This window comes from Cricetulus griseus, chromosome 4, assembly GCF_003668045.3.
Source record: "Cricetulus griseus strain 17A/GY chromosome 4, alternate assembly CriGri-PICRH-1.0, whole genome shotgun sequence".
NCBI lineage: Eukaryota > Metazoa > Chordata > Mammalia > Rodentia > Cricetidae > Cricetulus > Cricetulus griseus.
In genome coordinates, this window is record NC_048597.1 from 83,422,094 (window position 1) to 83,443,864 (window position 21,771).

At 43.1% G+C, this 21,771-nt stretch overlaps 2 protein-coding genes across 2 annotated transcripts in view; one reads left to right on the top strand and one right to left on the bottom strand.

Annotated features, from left to right (window-relative positions):
- Pan3 (poly(A) specific ribonuclease subunit PAN3) overlaps positions 1 to 8,272 on the top strand; it is a 124,303-nt gene extending 116,031 nt beyond the window's left edge. The window contains 3 exon segments of the mRNA XM_027413693.2: positions 3,155 to 3,293; positions 5,348 to 5,477; positions 6,096 to 8,272. Of these exon segments, the coding sequence (XP_027269494.2) occupies positions 3,155 to 3,293; positions 5,348 to 5,477; positions 6,096 to 6,118 (292 nt within the window). The 3' untranslated portion in view covers positions 6,119 to 8,272.
- A 5,414-nt stretch (positions 8,273 to 13,686) lies between these two features.
- The window catches only part of Flt1 (fms related receptor tyrosine kinase 1), a 54,120-nt gene continuing 46,035 nt past the window's right edge, over positions 13,687 to 21,771 (bottom strand). The window contains exons 15-17 of the mRNA XM_035443178.1: positions 21,092 to 21,176; positions 18,739 to 18,833; positions 13,687 to 16,528 (exon numbers count right to left, since the gene is read on the bottom strand). Of these exons, the coding sequence (XP_035299069.1) occupies positions 16,339 to 16,528; positions 18,739 to 18,833; positions 21,092 to 21,176 (370 nt within the window). The 3' untranslated portion in view covers positions 13,687 to 16,338. The remainder of the gene's footprint in view (positions 16,529 to 18,738; positions 18,834 to 21,091; positions 21,177 to 21,771) is intronic.

Below are 21,771 nucleotides of genomic sequence, written 5' to 3' on the forward strand. Positions count from 1 at the left end.
CCTTTAATCCCAGCACTCAGGAGGCAGAGGCAGGTGGATCTCTGTGAGTTCCAGGCCAGCCTGGTCTGCTGAGCCAATTGCAGGACAGCCTCCAAAGCTACAGAGAAACCCTGTCTCGAAAAACCAGAAAAGAAAAAAAAAAAGAAATCTCTTGGTTGTAGCATGTCTCTTCTTTTCTATGAAAATGCTTTTTTTTTTGGTCCGGTTTTTTGAGACAGGGTTTCTCTGTGTAGCTTTGGAGTTTATCCTGGCACTCACTCTGGAGACCAGGCTGGCCTCGAACTCCCGAGAGATCTGCCTGCCTCTGCCTCCCGAGTGCTGGGATTAAAGGAGTGTGCCACCAACGCCCGGCTGAAAATGCATTTTTATAGATGTCATGATGATAATAGAATGACATCATCATTTCATGTTGTCCCAGTTGGATCTTGCTTTTAAGTTAGAGTTGTCAGACACAGAGTTGGTGTCTGTGCTTTGTTAGGCAGGCTGGACAGAGTTGCATTTGTGACTGCAGTGTAAGTTGTACCTCAAGATTGTCTCAGTTCTCAGCAGTAGATGACAGGTGCACACCACTGCTTGTGGGGATTTCTTTTTCCCATGGAAAAACCTACTTACCAGGGTTTTTTTTTTTTTTCTTTTCTTTCTTTTTTTAAGATTTATTTTTATTTTACATAAACATGTATTTTGCCTTCATGTATATCATACACCACAATGTGTGCCTGGTGTGTGAGGAGGCAGAATATGGCATCAGATCCCCTGGACAGTTGTAAGTCTGAGAATCAGACAGATCCTGTGTAGGAGCAGCCAGTGCTTTTAGCCACTGAGCCACCCATCCAACACTACTTGTCTGATTTTAAAATTAAGATGCTCAGTTAGGATTTGTTTTTGTTTTTGTTTTTCGAGACAGGGTTTCTCTGTGTAGCTTTGGAACCTATCCTGGCACTCGCTCTGGAGACCAGGGTTGGCCTCGAACTCTCAGAGATCCACCTGCCTCTGCCTCCCGAGTGCTGGTGTGCTCCACCAACGCCTGACCTCAGTTAGGATTATCTCTAATCTTCCTAAGAAAGAGGATGTATGTTAACTAGTTCTTGACTCCCTGTTGTAGCACTTTCATTTATTTACCTCCGTACTTCAAAACATGTGGTTCTTCTGTTCTGTGACTTTTTCTGTTTTTAATTTACCTGGTGACCCATCCTCTTCAACATAGCACTCTCACTGTCCTAATGGGGATGCCCAAGTTCTGTGTTCTTGGGGTTGGCATTGCTGTGAAGAATACATGCTGTTCTCAGCAAAGCAAAAAGTGAAGCATAATTATAGTTCTTGTTTCTGTATTTTTCTTAGTTATGTTTTCTTGGAGTTGATAAGCAAATAATTTTCTTCAGTACTTCACAGTCAGCTCTGTCAGAGTTATGAAATCCTTTGAAAAATAGGTGGTAGCCTAGCAGTTCCTTTTCTTACCTTCTATTCTCATCCGGGCTGGTTATACCTCTCAATTGCCATATGACACTTTAGCCTGGCACATCTTCTCTCTGTTCTGGGGAAGTCTTTATTTTTGTTTTTGGAGTTTTGTCACTTCTTACTGTATTAATGTTGGAAATCTTTCTGCTCATCTCTGTTTGGAATTAAACAGAATCCTACATGATATATAAGTCTGACCTGCTTCTTTCTCTACCGCCCTTGTGATGGAGGCATTGTTCCTGTTTAAGAGAACTGGAGCTGGGTGGTGGTGATGCATAGCTTTAATCCCAGAACTCTGAGGCAGAGGCAGTTGGATCTTTGTGAGTTCAAGGCCAGCCTGGTCCACAAGACAAGCTTCAGGGTAGCCAGGGCTACACAGAGAAACTCTGCCTGGAAAAGCAAGCAAACAAACAAATAAGAGCAAGAGAGAACTGGAGACAGACAGGTTAGTTGCCTAGTCATGTACTGTGGATGCCATGGACCAACCACATCTGTGCAGACAGGCCCCCACCAGATCTATGTCCTGTGCATTGTGCTGCCCTTTGCACCATGTTATCTTCAGTGTGCTGCAGGGATGCTTAGTCAACATGGAGTGATAGTGGAGTCTCTAGATGTCAAGTGTTGTAGGATAGTTAGGTGTTGTTCTAGAGAAGGCCTGACAACCCTTTCCTTAAAACTTTAAACTTGGAATTTGTCAGCTTGATGGGTAAGAAGTTGAGTTTCAGTGCTGTTTTGCTTAGGACTTACTCTTTAAGGAGCCTTTCTGAGGATCTTTTATGTCTCTGATGAATCTTTATTGTGCTGTCTGATCTTTGCCTGTTATAGGTTGCCTGTTTGCGAGCTAATCGTCTCTGACTCTGCCTAGGCTTTTCCTCTGTAGATGTTTATATATGTGTGGCCATATTGATTTCCATGTTGATTGAGTTTGGGCTAAAAACAATATTTTATACTTTGAAATGAGTGAATGAGCTCATTCTTTCTTCTAGAATGCTTCTGACTTTTTTTTCCCAGTCTCTTTCCTCCCCTAACCGCAACTAGGCCCACTGGCCTTTCTTGGTTTGCTTACTGCTGTCTTGTTCCTGCTGACTGTAGAGAATGCTTTGCTTGGGGCCAGCACCCCCAGCTTCCTCCTTCCAGGAAAGGTACCCCACTTCTCCTAGCACTATGTAGTTGGGCAGTCCTTGCTTCCTCTACTTAAAAAAATGACATGTTTCCTACTAGACTGTAGATTCCTTGGGTCACTGAAAACTATAAGGGGTCTCTGGTTCTCCAGTTCATCACAGTTAACTTTTTGGTGAAGTGTGAAGAACAGGAAGCTACCTTGTCTTTTTTTCTGAACATTCACATTTTTTCTTCCTTGGTAAAGTGGAAACTTACCTGACATTTTTTTTGTAACGTAGAGAATGGATGGAGGGAAGGAGATGTTTAAAGACAATTTTTTCCTTTTTATCTAATTGTAAAGATTGCATAGTATGTAAGAGATAATGGGTCTTGTGAATTGAATGTTGAGAAGTGTGATTTATGTATTTTGTGTTGATTGAGGTTGGGTTTTTGTTGTTGTTGTTGTTCATTTTATTTTAAACACTTTACAGAACCTAATTTCTTATTTACTGGAGAAAATTGGGTTCATCTTGAGTCTTAAAAAAATGGCCATGTGCATGTTAGAGTGAGTTACTGAGATCAAATATTAATTCCCCAGGTTTCAGAAGGATCCAACTTGGTCAGAGACTGGAGATCGTTATCTGTTGAAACTCTTTAGGGATCATCTTTTTCATCAGGTCACAGAAGCAGGTGCTCCCTGGATTGACCTCAGTCACATCATTTCCTGTCTTAACAAGGTAATTTGTAAGGAAACCCAGTAGTTTTTAATAGTTACATCAGTTTTTTGTTTTAGCATGTGCGCATGTACCCATGTACACACACACAGGGTCAGAGAACACTTTGGAGCTCGTTCTCTCCTTTCTGAAGGTGTGTCAGGCTTGATGGTGAGCACATTTACAATCACTGAACATCTCATCTACCTTGTAAGATCTCAAGAGCAGTTATTACAACTTGGTAGAGACTGAAGAAAACAGGACTTATACCTGCTGTACTCTGAGGGATTTAAGACAGGACATTTTCTAAAGTGGGCTTTTTTTGGCTGGGCATGGCAGCTCACACCTTTAATCCCAACACTCAAGAAGCAAAAACAGGAACATTTAGAGCAGGGGTTCTCAACCTTCTTAAAGCTGACTCTTAGTATAGTTCCTCATGTTGTGGTGACCCCCGACCATAAAATTATTTTCATTGCTACTTCATAACTGTAATTTTCATACTTTTAAGAATCATTGTGTAAGTATCTGGTATGTGAACCCTTTGAAAAGGCCAATCAACTCCGTCTGACCCCCCCACGACATGCACCATGCCACACACACATGGGAGGAGGTGTGTTTGGCAGTAAATCATAGTCTTTGTATAAGCTTATGGTTAAATCAGGTGCTGACAAAACAATGGTCAGGAACCAAATCCCTTCCATGGCCTTTTTTTCTTTTTTGCTTTTCTTTCTTTTTTAAATAACTTGCAAACTGACAGTAGTTTATTTTTTTTTAAAAAAGTAGAAAGAGAAAAAAGATTAAGCAAAGATATGCATGTGTATGAATTACCTAAAGTATATGTGTCTCTCTCCCTCGAGTCTGTGAAAATACTGCCTTGACCTCCCTATCCCTACATTTGCAGTAACAGGAAAATGTCCAGTAGGTAAACCATGCATGGTCAGATATAATTTCCAGGTGGTAGCCCTGCAGGGAAGGCTGTGCTGCTAAGTGCTGCTTTGCCCTTGTTTGAGTTTCTGTAGGACTTTCTGAGAGTGCTGTCCACAGCACAGTGCTGTCTGCCACTGGTCTAGTTCATGGTGGCTCACATCCTCATAGAGGGAGGTCATTTTGGGGTGCAGGAAATAGAACATATTCTAACAGATGTAGTAACCTAGTATTGCTGATGTCAGCACACAGTAGTTAGAACTGTGTTAGAGTGTATAGATACAGTGATATATATGTACTAAGCTATATTGTAAAATAGTAAATAAAACTTACTCCAAATCTGGAATGTCTATTTTCCAAGTTTGAAGAATACAGTAAAAAGACTGTGTTGATTAAAATCTAAGATTCTTTGAAAGGTCATTTTTATGGGACTGATGACAAAAATTGTTGGAAAAACATTTTGAAAGCCTTAAGCTTTAAACCTGTTTTATTGAATTAGGTAGTGGGACACTGAAGGAAAAAACTAAAACTCCAATGGGAACTGTATCCTAAGTGCTGCTGCCAAACCCCAGTAGCTGGAATAGGTTGACAGATTTAAAAAAAAAAAAGTGGTGTTCAAGGAGGAAGCTACAGAAACACATAGATGGGAAACATTTTAAAAATTAAAATGGCAAAATAGGAAGTTTGACATGTACTACTGTTAGATTGTTACAACTCATTGGTGACATCTAACTGATACTCTTTAGGGTACAATTTGGCTATGGATACAATAGTATCCTTAAGTATTTCCCCTATAGAATATATACTTAATCCTTTCTGTTTTGAGCTGGTATTCATAATATACAAAATGGAAACTATTGGGTGAATAATTAAAGAGTGCCCAGTTAACAGAAGATAGTAACTGAACACATTTTAAACACTAAGGCAGACAGAAGAAACATGGCAGTGTTTCTTTGGACAAAACAGCTTTTGAGTTAAAATTTTATGCATTTTTGACCTTCGGTACTATAAGCTGTTTATAGAAATCTGAAAGGGACTGTGACAGAAATATTTTAAGTATTTCATTTGTCATTGTTGAAAATGTCCTAAAATAGATTAAATCAGCTCTCTTCCTCAATATGAACTGCATATTTTTTATACCTTGCTTCTTTCAGTTAGACGCTGGTGTGCCAGAAAAAATAAGCCTGATTTCCAGGGATGAGAAGAGCGTGCTGGTGGTGACGTACAGTGACCTAAAACGCTGCTTTGAAAATACCTTTCAAGAACTGATTGCAGCTGCAAATGGTCAGTTGTAGTATTTGTTAAAAATGTCCACAGGCATGGTGAAAGACCGAGCCTATAGCCAGTTGCACTACGGTGAACTGTCCTCCGCCTCCTGCCACCAGGGGAATGAGCAGGAAGGAGTGAAGCGTCCTGCACTTGGGTCAGGTGCACTGTTACTTGAGGAAGAATGTCTCACTTTCTACACACTCTGGCTGCCACAGGCCTCTGTGAAGAAGTTTTGTCAGATTAAGGTCACCGTATGGTGAAAGATGCTCCTGTTTTTCCACTTGTGTATGCACTTACTTCAATTTTTTTAAAAGACTTTTTCTGATCTTTGACCTCTTGCCACATTGTATGCTTATTATGAGAACTATTTGCAAGGACATTGGGAAAGAAAAAGAGGCCACTTTTTGACATTGAGAGATGCAGAATTTGCTTTTGGGGGATGGGCCAGGTCAGTAGTTCATAGAAGTACAGTGTAGTGCATGGTCCTTAAGAGTATTGTATGTAAGCTCTGTGTGCCACCTACCATTAGCTCAAATTGAAGCTTATGTTGTGTTTAAGAACACACAAAGAAAAATATCAGTGAGTTGTCAGATATGAATTTTCCCCTATTTGTTGATTTAAATCCTTTTCCAGGTAACGATCGGAACAGTAGCTGAAGGAGCAGGCCCTGCTGTTCTCCAGGTTCATCCGGAGCCTTCTTCAAAGAGCCTGCCAGTCAGATACACTTAACATTGATGCAATTTTTAATAGCAAAAATGAAATTGTGTTGAAGGCCTAAAGTTGAGGAGTTATATTACTTTAGGGTCTTTCCATTTGCTTTTTTTTTTTTTTCTTTTTTTTTTTTTTTCTTTTTTGTCTTTGAACTACAGCTTTATAATGGTACTTTACACTGGATACAGACTCAGACGCTGTTGAGAAGGTGAATTGAGCACAGCAGTGGTCTAATGCTTTGCCGTCTTGACTCCAGAGGGACACCTCTCTGCTGTGCCTTTGCACTCACTGCTTAACCCAAAGTAACAGGCCTTGTGATGAAACTCACTCTGCAGGATCATCCCGAGAAGCAGTGTTCCTCCTCGGAACTTTCTTACTATTTGGACATACACTTGTCGCCAAACTCGAGTATTCATGGGATTGTGGTCACTTCAGTACTGAAGACTGCCAAATACATAGGGATTTTCTCCTAAGGCCACCATGAAGACTTCATTCCTTCCCAGCGCTGAGTGGTCAGTTTGCGCTGGGTGTGCACCACATGACTAGGAAGAAAATGTGGAGCCTCAGAAGGTCAAGACAGACACCCAAGCACTTGCAGCTGATGTTACTGTCTTCATTTTTAACAAGCATACGTATTTGTATATTTCAGAGAAGTTTTTAACATTTCTCTGCCCACTTTTTATAAGCTTTAAAATGATTTCTCTCTGCCTTGAGATTTGCATCAAGAAAAAGCACCTCTTGTCACCTAGGGACACACTTCACATGTTGAACAAGCACGCCTGCATCCACGAGTGGTAGCATCAGTTGTTAACGAGAAAATCAATTACTGCTTTTGATCTGGATGGATTTTAAAAGAACATAATGTTCAATATTCAAAGGATAATGAACATTTGCCACCATGATGTTCCTTTTGTTTAAAAGGACCTTTTATTGAAAAGGAACAAGAACTTTCGATGTAACACACAGAAGTCTCTATCATTAGCTCATGTATTTGAGGAAGAGCAGCTGTCTTTTTATATGTTTTTTGACAAATCATATTGTAATTCTTTTGTACAAAAAAGAACTACTTGTATTCTAGAAGAAATATGAAATGCTTACTTTATAAGCGGGCTGGAGATTTTCCAATATTGTTTTCTTTGAAAATGAAAGGGGATCATCTATTTTAGTTCAGGGGCCTGGGAACTTTCTGAAAATTTCATTTGTGGACCAATGTTATGTGAATGCTAAAGAAGGGCAGGGGTAAATTAGGGCTTGAATCTCTCGTTCTGCATAGACCAGCAAACTTCCCCTCTGCAAGGCAGGTTCACATCACACACCTAAGAGTGTCTGCATCGGAAACGCTAGTTTGCTTCAGCCCCTAGTAACCTCAGGGCTTGGTTTGGGTATTAAAGGTAGTCAGCTGAACGTTTTCATGAGTAAATATTGTCAGCCAGAAAACAGTTGGTGTCAGGTAATGCATATTTTTTTAGCTTTGTTTTATATTTATTTTTCATTTCATTTTTATTGGGAATGGTTTTCAAAAGAACTCTTGAGTTCTGCTTTGGTGTTTTTTTTGTGGGGGGAGGTTTTTTTGTTTTTATTTTTTTGTTTTGAGGTTATTGTTTTTTGGGGGGTTTTTTGTTTGTTTTTTTGGTTTTTTTGTTTTTTTTTTTTTTGTTTTTTTTTTTTTTTAAGGGAGCCCTCTTTTCCACAATGTAAACCCATTTAGGAGGTTGTCTGAAAGTTAATATTTAGTCCATAGGAAGACTTCAATATCTGAGAGTATCAAATTAAGGATGTGAACTTCCCATAACTTCCTGTTATGACAGACAAAGCACGGAAAGGACAACCCTTGAAATCATGTAATGTCGCTCATTTCAGCTGTCTGTGCCTATTTTAAATCCTGTTAGTGTATTTACTTCATTGCAGATACCTTTGAGGGTGCCCTTGTATTTTGCTTTGAACTTGGTTCTGTCATTTGGATATCAACATTGTTCCTAAAAAGCACCAGTATGTTAAGTTCTAACATCACAGTCCCAGTATCTGTTGCTCATCTTTAACCCTATTTTCAGTCTCTATGTGTATAGCAGTATTTTTTAATAAAGAATTGCAGAGATAAACTTGTCTTTGTTCTGTTATTGTTAGTTCATATAGCACAGTAAGTGTTGGTCTTGATTGGGTTTTGAAGATTATTACCTATGTATTTTAAAGCACTCTACTTTTGGGAGAGATGGTGGTTTATCAGTTACTTGTTTATTATGTGGCTCCTGTGTCCTGGGTGTGGGCTTACAGATGTGAGGAATTGCTGAGTATTTAAGAAACTACTTATCTGACAGGATAGGAATGACATGGAGCTAGTCCCATTTAGGGAAGGACTCCAGGGCCTCACAAGAGCTAGCAGTGCACACTTCTACTGGAGCTGCACCTTGTAGCTAAGTGTGTGTCAGTGTCCAGTTTTTCATGTGGAGGAGAGAGACTCTTTGCCAATTTCCCCAAAAACATTCCACAAGTATAAATTGTGCCAAAACGTATTTTATTGGGGGGGGGTTAAGTTAACTCCTATAGGTTTGAAATTTCTGTGATTTGAATAGATGAAACTACAGGATGGAAAAGCAGCCAAGGGGGCTTGAGGCTTAGGATGAGGATGGCCAGTGTTACATTTGGGGAACTCAACAAAAGCAATTGTGCAGTTCTCATTCCATCTCCCTGCAGTCTGACAGCTCTTAGGCTGTGGATTGTTCTTCCACTTCTAATGAAAACCCTCCACATAGACTGCAGAGGCAGAAGGAAAAGGGTTCATTTTTAAACCTATGCCTTTAAATCTTTCTAACAGCAGTGTGACAAGGTGGGTAAGAATCCAGCTGGCTGCATGCAACAAGACCCGGCAGAAGTAATGGAAGTGCTGGCCCCACTGCTGAGCACTTGAAGTCCTCTGTATACTTGGCCAAGCAGCTCACCCCTCAGTGCCACAGTGAAACAAACTGGGGTTCACTCATCAAATATTCATGGACTGTCTACTTAATGTCAGATATAGTTCTCACAGCTAAGCAAAGATATTTCAGTTGGTGCTGGAGAGATGGCTCAGAGTTTAAGAGCACTGACTGCTCTTCCAGAGGTCCTGAGTTCAATTCCCAGCAACCACATGGTGGCTCTCAACCATCCATTATAAGATCTGGTGCCCTCTTGTGGTGTGCAGATATACATGGAAGCAGAATGTTGTATACATAATAAATAAATAAAATCTTTTTTTAAAAAAAAGGTATTTCAGTTGTATTTACACAGAGTTAATTAGTAGGAGTCTTGTAGACATGCTCTAAGACATACAGAAGAGTGAATGCACTCTACTATTTAAAAGACATCATGAGTTTTGGTTGGGTGTGGGGGGAGGCCAGGAACAACTCCCCTTGGATACTGGCAACTGTATGTAGTATTTAGAAGGTAATTATGGTTATGAGAAGAGAACCAGTAATTATCAGATTTAGCAAAGAGTTGAATCTAAATATCAGATAATAGCCTTTAATTTTTAGCATAGGGAACATTAATATCAGAAAAATCTCTGGTCTGTAGTTCTCATTTACCTGGTCATGTTTGCCCCTCTAGAGTGGCACAGTTTCAGAGGGTGGCCTGGGCATAGGTCTCTTGAAGCATAATGCTGAGTGAGGACTTGAAGTGGAGCTGCCCGCCAGCCCGGCAGGGGGAGGAGAGTGTAGGAATGTCGTAGGATACACAGGAGATGAGTGCTTCTAGAGCAGGTTAAGATGAGAACTTGGGGGGGGGGGGCTAGTGAGATGGCTCAGAGGTTAAGAGCACTGACTGCTCTTCCAGAGGTCCTGAGTTCAGTTCCCAGCAACCACATGGTGGCTCACAACCATCTGTTAAAAGATCTGGTGCCACCTTCTGGTGTGTAGATATACATGGAAGCAGAATGTTGTGTACATAATAAATAAATAAAATCTTTAAAAAAATGAGAACTTGGACAGTTTTTAGGAAAGGCAAGTATTCCACCTGCGGACCATTTGTTTTGGCTTTTGCCCCCAGTGAAAGGGCTACAGGACAATTGTGAATGGAAGAGGGGTGTGACACATTTAATTCCAGTGTGAAGGACAGACCAGGAAGGTGCGCAACCTCAATGCTAGAGCAAGATTAGGGAGTTTGTGTGGCTTTCTAAGAGAAAGAAAAATAGGGCTTCTGGCCAGGCTGGCACCGGAGAATGCAAAGTGTTGGATTCTGGTTGTACTTTAAAGGTAGAACCAACATGGAGTAAAGAGAATGAGCTTTGGGATTGCTGAAATTTTTCTGAATTAGAGGGTGTTGACAGGAGGGCGAGGCAGATCTAGAAGTGGGGCAATTAATTAAAAGTTTGGCCCAGGGCCTGAGCATTTTACACATCGTTCAGGTTTATTGTTTTGCACCAAGCAACTTAATGGCATCCATACCCTGTCTCAGATTCTGTGGGTCAGGAATTTGGACAAGATACAGCAGGGATGATATCTAGACTTAGTTTGGAGCTGTAGCCTAGGAGAGTGACAGCAAGAGCTGGCCTATCTGAAAGCAGGGCTCTGCTAAGAATGTGTCTAGGAGCACCTGCCCATGGCCTGGCCCCTGGAAGAGCTGGAGAATGAGTGTACCAAGAGGAAGGCTCCACAGGCCAGGTGTTCTCAATGTGCTCTCAATCTACAGTCCTTTCAGTTTAGTATGGGTTTCTCTGGGTGTACCCTCAAAATAAGTTGAGCATCTGCCTCGATGTATTTTAGATATGCTACCAATCTTTTCGTCTGCAGTTAATCCCCTTCTTCCATTTATTCTACTTTGGTTTTAGGTACTACTGGGGATGGAACTCAAGTGTTCACATATGAGCAGGTAGCCTTCCTACCTTTAAAATGGGCTTTAAATGGGACTACATTGCCAGATGTGGTGGCACTCACCTTTAATCCTAGCACTTGGGAGCCAAAGGCAAGAGGATATTTGTGAGTTCTAGGCCAGCCTGGTCTACATAGTTCAGGCTAGCTAAGCCTACATAGGGAGACCCTGTCTCAGAGAGAGAGAGAGAGAGAGAGAGAGAGAGAGAGAGAGAGAGAGAGAGAGAGGGTTCATCTCTTTTAATGGCCCCTTTTGAAGGGTAGCACACATTCACATTTTCATATATGTGAAAGTTCAGAAACAGGTGGCCCAGTAATGGTCATATACAATTATATAACCCATTTATCCCATATCAGGTTCCACTTGGGGGCTAGCTTTTGCTTTCTTGTTTTCTCCCTTAAATGTCCATAGTTCACAAAATGGAAAGCTGGCCACCCCTGTGTGGGGACCCAGCATAGTTTTTCAGCATTCCTGAACTCTGAAAGTCCCAAATCTGGAGATGTGTTTTAGGCAGCGGAGTCTAAGAAACATTACTAGGTCATCCTGTTGCTGAAGAAATGAATCCTCAGATGTCCTGTCAGTTCCCAGAGTCATGAGAAAATGTTCTGACATGAAGCTGGTTCCTGAAGCATTCTTCAAATCATTTCCCAAATGAGTGACTTTATTATGAGAACTAGCCTTTCCCCAACCCCAAGGCAGCCAGCTACCATGTAAGCTCAAAAACCAGTGTCCTTAAAATGTCTCAGATTCTTAAAGACTAAATGCCTCTTATGAATTGGCTGAGATTGGTCATTTATTCTTTTGTCTTGCCTTTGTACCCAAGAATGTTTGTCTAGCTTCCCGACTTTTGTTTCTCCAAGCCAGCTCCCCAGGGTATTACCAGCCAGATAGATGAAAACCAATTTACTTTATAATAGCCTGGGTTGTCTCTCTTCCTGGATGTAATCCACAGGGCCAATTGGAAATATCTAAACTGTAGCACTTTTTTGGAGGGTAATTTCTTGTGTTTTATGGGGTTTTTGCCCATTTGTTGTATCCTACATGTACCATTTAATCTATGTGTGCACACAATACTCAGACCCTGTAATTGTGGTAATTGTTTATCAGTAGAAAATTAGTGTTTAGGGGAGATGCCTGTTCTTAATTGTGGGCTCTTCATAGGCAGCCGGCAGTCCCTCTGTGAGATTTAGTGGTTCATGATCTTACTCATTTTGATATTCCTGGGCAAGCTGTCTGTGAGGGTTAGTTTTAATTATCAACTTGCCACAACTTAGAATGGCCTGAGCAGGGAACCTCAGTTGAAGAATTACTTTGGCTGTGTTAATTAACCTGGAAAGACCCACTCCAAATGCCATGGCTCCTTCTGGTAGCTGTCCAGATAAAAAACACCCAGAAGGAGGAAGTGTTCACCCTTTGCTTGCCTGACCTTCCCTTTGCCACTGAGTTAATTTACCCCATTGCTGCTTCTGATTTTTGAGAAATAATTGGCTTTTCCCAGTTTCCACTGTGGACTGAAGACCACCAGCCTTGTAGACTGACAAACTACCAGGAAGTCAGCCTCTTCAAGTAGCCACTAGGGTAGTGCTGCCAAAGCGTCCAACCTCAGGGACTAAGAACCAATCAAGTTCTCAGCCTCTTAGGTGTAAGGTAGCTGTCATTGAACTACTTTGACTATACCACATAAGCCAACTTAATAACTTTTTAAATTTTGTTTTAATTTTATGTGTCTGAGTGTTTTGTCTGCATGTATATATGCCCCACATAAGTGCCTGGTGTCTGAAAAGACCAGAAGGCATTGGGTTCCTTGGAAATGGAGTTGCAGACTGTCTCAAGTTGTCATGTGGGTGCTGGGAACCAAACCAAGATCTCCAAGAACAGCAAGTGCTTCGGCTGACCTCTGAGCCTCTCTCCAGTCCCTAATAAGTCATCTTAAAATGTGTATAATTTCATTCTGTTGTTTCTATTCCTAGAGAACCTCAATTCACAGTCTTATGTGAATTTGCTTTTCATTGGCAGTGTGCAGTGTGCAGCATCTTGTGGTTCAGGCAACCACTGTATGGGACCAATGGGGTGTTGCATGCCCTTGCTCTGGTAGTGCTTGCTTTAATCTTCCTTGGCTCCAGCTTGATAACTGATATTTAGTGAGCTATCCCAGCCTTCAGTTGTCCCCCCAACCCATACTCCAAGGCACACCTAGGATTCCTTCTTCCCTCTATCTTCCATGTGGTATATATTATTTATTAAAGCTTGCCTGAGGGTCAGAAAGCAAAGCTAGCCACAGGTCACAGAGGTCAGGCAATGGTGATAAAACCTTTAATCCCAGGACTCAGGAGACAAGCAGATGGATCTCTCTGGGTTCAAGGCCACTCCCACTCTGGCATACACAAGAGTGAAGAGTAATAAAGCTCATGCCTTTGATCCTAGCATTAGGGAGGTGGAGACAGGAGTGATATGGCTGGCAGAGAAAGGAATATAAGGCAGGAGAAGACAGGAACTCGGAGCTTTTGCCTCTGAGGATTTGTGGAGATAGGATTGTCATTTCAACTTGGGAGAGGTAAGATCTACTGGATTAGCTGCTTTGCTTCTCTGATCTTCAGCTTGAAGCTTGAACCCCACTATCAGTCTCTGGGGTTTTATTATTCATGTTACACTTACAAGGAAAGTAAGAAAATACTTCGTTTTGAAAGTGAGTTTTATTAAATGAAGATAATATACGAAATACATTCATCATGACTAGAATGGTGGGACCAGATCATGTCTTAGTCTGTCTGTAGCATATCATCTTGATTCATATAAAAGTAACTTTAAAATTCCAGTTTCTTTAAATAGTTATGCACAAAACATACAGATACACACACAAACATACATGTACAGTTCCTACCACTGTCGGTCAAAAGATACCCTCTTCTTCCATTGAGTTGATGTATAGGCGGGGAGCAAGGCACTGCACAAAGACCTATTTGCAACAGTTTTTAGGAGTTGAACAGATCTGACCCCTGAGTATCTCTCTCTGGCTAACTTAGACCTTCCTGGGGTTTCAGCTCCTTGGTTCCACATTGGTGATCTCAAACACTAGGAGAAATGTTTATTCTTCCTTAGTGCGATCCACATTGGCTTCAAATGGTAAACAGTCTTAATGTCACTGTCAGAGTCCTAACATCCAGTGCTGTTTGATGAATGGGCACAATGCAGCTAGGTATGTGTGTCATTACAAATTTCATTTTTCTTCCTGCCTTAACAGCTCAGACGGAACTGTCTGCTGTCTTCCTCTTCACTGATGGATTTTTGTGGACTCCAAAACTAAGTCCTTAAGCAGAGCCAGAGAATCCCAATAGATTTTCTTTTGTGGGAAAGGGACCTTGCTAAAGTCTCTCAATGATTAAGAATTAGATTATTAAAATTAAAATAGTACAGGACTGGCTAAGGTTTTCTTTTTTCACTAATGGCTGAATTGTGGAATGTTGACATCACTCATTTCTCTGCTGGCCTCTGTCTAATCACCCCACTTTGACACTTGCCAACTGACATGAGCTTTTGCAGATGCACAAAGATGAAGAACAAAGGTTTCTTCCCCCAGCCCTCCCCTGACTTCTGTTTGTCCAGTTTCTGGTTAGAAGCTTTTTCCTACTTCTCTATCTTTCTTGGCTAGTAAGTCCCCCAAGAGCCACATGGCTGCAGACTCTCTCACTGGGGAGTATGCCAAGCCCCCATTCTCAAGAATGTGGGGCATAGGGAAGCAGGCATACATGCTACTGTTCAGGCCATAGAATTAAGTGGCAAGCATAAAGGAAGCATGGTCTGCTCTCACAGAGCAGCTGCCCAGCTGTGACTGGCTCTAGCAGGTGCACACACCCTAGACACACAGACCATAATCTGCACATACAACATCTAACAGCCATTTTTTTTTTTTTTTTTAGAGAGCCAGGGCTCACAATCTCTAGACCCCAAAGAGTTCTACTTCTACCTTGTCCCCATCATCCTTAGACCCCAGGTAATAGGATCTTTTTTTTTTTTTCCTTTTGATGGCTCATTGACTAATATCCTGAGTCCCAGCTGTAGAAATAGCTTTCGTAAATTACACATCACCTTCTCTTCCAAGGAGCGTAAAGTGCTTAGTAAACATTGGCCAATGCTCTTTTCCTCCTCTCAGATTGGCTTGAGATGGGGAAACCCAGGATAAAGTAAAAAGAAAACAGTGAGGTCCCAACTCTGTGGGTGAATTGGTTTGGCTATTACACATGGAGCGTCCACTCTGCCTTACTGGGTTTTAGTCCATTAATCCTGGTGTGGGTACTGAGAAAACTATCTTCTAGACTCTTAACTCTCCCCAGCTTCCTTGAATAGCTAAATGTATAAAACAGGATAATGCAAAAGTGTCCTATCTGTATATGAATACTTGAAATAGAACCTGACTGATTAAAATGTGGCTTTTGAAGTCTATAGGTAGCAACCTTGCTAGGCCAAACTGGACTGCTTAGCTCCCTGTGAGCAGTATGCTAAGTCACCTCCAAGCTTGGGTCTGATCTCAGTTTCTCTCACTACAGAAATTGATGGTAAATGTGGCTTCAGAACCGAGTGCCACCCTCACTGACCTATGTTAAACATGCTGTGGATGGTAACAGACAACAGACACAGACTCCCAGGGAAAGATTTAAGATTTTCTGTGGTTCCCAAAAACATTTGTCCTTGGCTCTCAGAATCTAGAAAATGTCCCACACATTCTACCCTGTCACCTCTTGGTAGGGTGTCCAAAACAGCAAAGGTCAGGAATGAGAAATCATTGAAGTGGCATTGAGGAGCCAGCCCTCTCCTGCACCGTCCCCACATGCTATATCCCAAGGTCTTTCCCTATGCCTCTTTTTTCTGTTCCCACTTTCTCTCCTCTGTAAGCATCTTAATGCCTGCTAGGGGACTCCAGAGATACAGCACAGGCCCATGCATGCTGCTGTGAGCTAAGGGGCTTACTGCACCTGCCCCCACAGCTGCAGGGAGAGTAGATGGGCCATGAGGACACACACTGGGTGCCATGGCCAGCAGATCACCTGTCCAGGGTGTCCTGAGGCTTTGGGAGCTGGAGCAGGTGAATCATTGGGCTTAGAAAGGATTTCTCTGACACAGAGTCACATGAGGACTTGAGCAGTAGTGTTCCTCACTTGTCACTATCTGGGGGTTACATTCTTGTTAGTCAAAACAGCAACAACAAAAAACAACAAAAAAGCACTATTAAGTCACAAAAAGCAGCGGCCCCTGTGGAGAGGAATAGGTGTAAACTCATATATGCAGAATACTGTCAGGCTGTCAGGTTGTCTGTGGCTTGTGAGAAGCGTTAGGCGGGTGGGGAGGAGTACAACACCACAGAGTTGTAGTCTGGGGGTGGAGAGCAGCATGAATCCTTCCCCAGCTCAGAGTCATCGTCGTCGTGCACAGGCCTGATGTGGCCACAGCTGGAAAAGCAGAAGCTAGGCCTGGGGACATCGGAAAGCCCCGACTCCTTGCTTTTACTCGTTATTCTCAAGCTAAAGAGAAAGAGAAATGGACAAACAGGGTGGATCAGATGTCTCTGAGATGTTTTCTGGGAAAGGATTAATACCCACCTTTTCTTAATGGGTCACCTGTCTGCACCTGTTCTAGACTCCTGTCTGTCTCTAGTCAAATGTTCTTTGTTCAAAATGTATGCACCACCTTCCTCGAGCTGATTTGGGTGGAGGAGGCAGGTCAGTGACTGGGGTGGGATGTTGGATGAGATGGTGCAAACCCTGGGATTCTAATTGGAAAACAAGACTTGGCAATAGCCCTCTTCTGTTCTTGGGTCAGACAGCTCCTATGATCAGCAAAAAAAAAAAAAAAAAAAAGGTCCCTGCTTGCCCTTCCCCAGTATTATCACAAAATCACAAATCCTGGAACCTGTAACTCACCCCACAATTAAACTGAGGTCTAAAGAGGAGGAGCTTATTCTGAATTAGCCAGGTGGGTCCCAGTGCAGTGTGGACACAGAGGCCAGTCATAACCAACCAGAGGGAAGGTCATATGAGGATGGAGTTGGGAGAGATGACCCCAAGCTGGAGAAAGCATGAAGCTATGGAGGCTGTAAGAGGCTAGTGCTAGTGCCTTGGAGTTTGGACTTCTGGCCTCTAGAAATAAATTGCTCCATAGAGTCACCACATACATGGTCAATGGCCTCAAGAAATGCAGAGTTACACACACAGTTATACAGGCGGCTCCTGAGCTTGTGGCCTAGAGGACTATTGTTCTCGAGTACTGTATGTTACCTGAGCCTAAGATGGACACGGGAGGGAGGGTAACATCTCCAACCCTTTACTATTGGATTGTAATCACTGCTTAGCGGTGGAGAGAACCGTCTGAGCCACATGATGAAGACTGGGCTAGACTGGTCTGGCTATGACCTACGTCTTTAATTGCAGGTTACAGGGTACAAATTAGGGTTTGTCTTTTCTTTATTAAAGATCAAGTAAAAAATAACTACCCTTTCCTCCCATGTTCCCCAGTAGGAAACAAAAAGCAGCTAGCCCGCTCTTTACTTTTGTTCAGATTGGTGTTCCTTAACCTGTCACCTCAACACTAGGGCCCACTTTTGAGCCCATGTTGCAAGGAAAAGGCAGATGCCCTTGTCTCTCCAATGATCTAGAGAACTGTGTACATCCAATCACTTGGAGGGGTTTGCAGCAGCTTTTTTTTTTTTTTTTTTTTTTTTGAGACAGGGTTTCTCTCTGTAACAGCCTGTAGCCATCCTGGAACTAGCTCTGTAGACCAACCTGGTCTCAAACTCAGAGATCTGCCTGTCTCTGCCTCCCAAGTGCTGGGATTAAAAGCAAGCATCAGTTTCAGATCAATAAAACTACAGCCTGTGGACTGGCAATCTGGTTTCTTTTTTTTTTTTTTGTACATGGTGGTTTTGCCTGCCTGTATGTATGTGTACCACATGTGTGCCCGGCACCTTCAGAGGCATTAACAGATGACGGCTAGCAAATGTGTGAGTGCTGTGAATTGAACATTGAACTTGGTCCTCTGTAAGAGCAGTTAGTTAGTGCTCTTAATTGCTTAGCCAAATGGGCCCAGCCCTGAGGGCCAGGCATTTGAGCCAGGAAAGGTAGGAAGGTAGGTAGATAAGTGGTCAGGTGTTTCTCAGCACAGCACTATTCCTAGGTAGCCTCCAGCCTAGAGAACCACTGAAGTCAGCTCTGCCAGTGGCACAGAACAGAAGGAGGAGCTGACTGACTGATCAAGCCAGGGGTTTGTGGAGAAATTTGCAAATGAGACATGGGTCCAGCAGGATACAGAAAATCCTTATTGTGGAAGTTTGGATTCTCATGGCGGCAAACAGGACTTTGCCTCCTTGTATAGACTCTGCTAGCCTAGGGACCGGAAACAGGAGTGTTGTCTCATGAGCCTGTGAACACATCCCACCCCCCCTTCACAGCTGGACACATCTGGCTCCTTTCCCCAAAGCCCTGTGCTTCTCAGGCTCAGCCTGCCTGCTGCAAGAATTCCCTACATTCTCTCCTTAGGCCCCAGTCTTCCCTGTCACAGAGCCTGGGGTTCATATGTCCAATATCTTGTCCCCTTCCTGCTCCTTTGGGGGTGGCTATTTTTCTGCTATGCCTGAACACTAGGAGGCTAGGTAGCCTTAAACATCCTACCAACAAGCTGTCATTCCTGGCATCCTCCTCCATGCCCTGACCCTTACCCCAACTCCCCCCTTCCTTACTCTATCTTCATAGAGGCCTTGGGCTTGCTCTCAGTCCAGGTGAATCGCTTCAGCAGTGGGGAGGCCAGCAGAGTGCTAGTGTCCAGCTGATAATCCTGCGAAAGGAAAGAGGAAGATGACACACTCGCCTGGCTCAGAAGGTGTCACAGGGACTCTGGGAAGACACTGGGAAGCACCTCTGAGGTGCTGCCTGGTGCTGCCCTCATCATCCACAACTCTTGTCCATTGGCACTGAGCATTTTCTTTACCCTGGCAACTGCGAACTTGATAGAGTCAAATGGTGCCTGTTCAGGGCAACTGTGAGACACTTCTTCCCGAAGATGAAGAAAACAGGAAACTACTGGGTCTAAGGAGATGGCTCAGTGGGTAAAGTGCTCACTGGGCACATATGAGAACCTCAAATTTCTCATCAAAGTCAGGCTTGGTGGCACATGTCTGTCACCATAGCCCTGGCGGTGGCAGGAAGTGATAGAGACAGGTAAATCCTGGGGCTTTCTGGTCAGTTAGTTTAGCTCAAACTGTGAGCTCTGGGTTCCTTGAAAGACCCTGTCTTAAAAAGACAAACAACTGAAACCCCAGTAAGGTGAACAGTTGAGGGAGACACCCAACCTTGGTCAATGGACTCCACACACACATTTCATGGGCAGGCATATATACACATGTGCACACTCGTGTATGTGGACACGCACACGCGCGCACACACACAATGGAAAATTACATGTAACTGCCTAGCATTTTCCACGTGAAACTTGCATGCAAATGATCATACATGTTAAAACTAATCTTGGTGGTAGTCTGTGGGTATTTTGTCATACATAAAATTTCTAGGAAATTACAGAGGTGGTTGGCTATCTTTCTTGGAGAGTCGAAGGCACTGGCAGGCCCCCACTGGCCACAGTGTTGTATGGAAATGCTGTAGTTCGGTCATCTTCATCGTGGGGTTTTCTATGCATTCTTTATTACTCTGTCACTACAGTGTGATATCCTGTTAACAGGAAATGGATTCCATACTTTGTCCCCACCTCCCTCTGAGACTCTTACTGGGCTGTGTAAACACCAGTGAAGACCCAAGCAGGCGAAGATACTGCCATTATTTGCTGAGTTTTTGGGGTAGCCTAAGCCTGAGAAATCCAAAGGTTTGCTCAGTGTTGTTCTTTCCTGGCACTTGAGACACCTAACTGAACCACAACACAAAATTTCTATCTACTTTATCAAGGCATTCTACAGTTTAAAGTGGAAATGTTTTTATATTTTGAAGTTACCATGTCCCTTAATCTTGTGTGTCTATGAGGTTCAGGCCTTTGCTTATTTACAAATGTATATTTATTTTATATGTGTGGGTATCTTTTTCCTGCACGTATGTGTACCACATGCATACCTGGAACCCAAGAAAAGGGCTTTAAGTCTTGTGTAACTAGAGTTACAGATGGCTGTGAGTCACCATGTGGGTCCTGGGAACGGAACTTGGATCTCCTGGAAGAACAACTGGTTCTCTTAACTTCTGTGCTGACTCCCCAGCCCCCAGCATCAAGGTTTCTACTCTTTTGTTTGCTCATTTTGTTTTTCAAGACAGGTTTCTCTGCATAGCTTTGGAGCCTGTCCTGGTTCTTGCTCTGCAGACCAGCATGGCCTCGAACTCACAGAGATCCACTTGCCTCTGCCTCCCAAGTGCTGGAATTAAAGTCATGTGCTGCTGCCACCACCACCTGGTTTGGTTTCTACTATTGAATTATGGTATTGTGTTTGTCTCAGGAGCCCACTTGGAGCACAATGGTCAGCCATACCAGAAGAGCAGCCCTCCTGTTCAGCCTTCCTTCAACGTCTTAGTCTCCTAATCCCATGCAAGGCTTTTCCAGACACTTGCTGACAGAAGCCCCTGGTTTGCCAGGCTACTCTGGAATGCTTTGATCAGTGTGTCTGGGTGGGAACATAACTACTCAGCTGCAGAGCCTTGATGAAGGGGCTTAGGGCCTGGGACTTCCTTCAGATGTAGTATGCTAGAGCACAAGAACTCTGTTGCATCACAAGGCCCAGCCACTCTCAACTCATCCTTTCAAGGGAGGGTGCACCTCCGATAGCCTACAAGAGATTCTAGGGGACATACACTTCCCCTCCCAGGAGTTGTTGAATAGAACAGGCCCCAGAGTGAGTGAGCTCCAGATCTGCAAACCGTGGAATTTTCCCTCAAGTCGGCTCTGCACAGTGAAGTCTGGCCATCTGTTCTTCCCCCATGTTGTAATCTTGGCCTCTACTGTTCAATCACTGGCCCTTCTGGCCAAGCCCTGCTGAGCAGGGTGCTTCGACAAGAAGAGATTCCTGGCAGAGAGCACTGGGTGCTACTGTCACGACTTACTTCAAACATGGAGGTGCCATTTGGCGAAAGCTCCTCAAAGGTCTTGATTCTCTCCAGGCTCATGAATTTGAAAGCATTTACATATCTGATGAAGAAGTAGAAAGAGTCATCAAGGCAGGAAGGCACACATATCTGCGATGAATGAGGACACTATGGAATTTGGGTGGATCCCACCTAACAACCCAAATACTGGCTATCTCAGTTTCCTTAGTGCCCTCTAGGAATCCTCATCGTGATGTCACTTCCTCCGTGTAGTCAATTCACACTTTAATTGTAGTCTTTGGAAAAACCTTAAAAGGGTCCACTCCAGTTCCTCATGGAATCAAAAAATGCCAGTCATAGAGGTGACGGGAACCTCAACTGGCCCAAGTGTCTTAGTGACACAGGAGACCAATACCCCCAGGAGGCAGTATGATTTCATCTTATCACTTACTGCTGTCTACTTCCTAAAAGGGTGTAGGGTTGAAGGAACCAGCTTCCCTTTCGGCAGCCATAACAGCCGAACATGTGCTTCTATGACCTTGCCCTAGACACTAGAAAGTCAGATGCCTGTCTCGTGACAAGGAACCAATCAGAAGTTAGCTGCTGGCGCTATGCTTTACGACCCTGGGTGTGCTTTACGGACAAACGCACAGCAATGACGTAGAGAGCATAGCAACCACCCTGGGAGGGCCTATGAG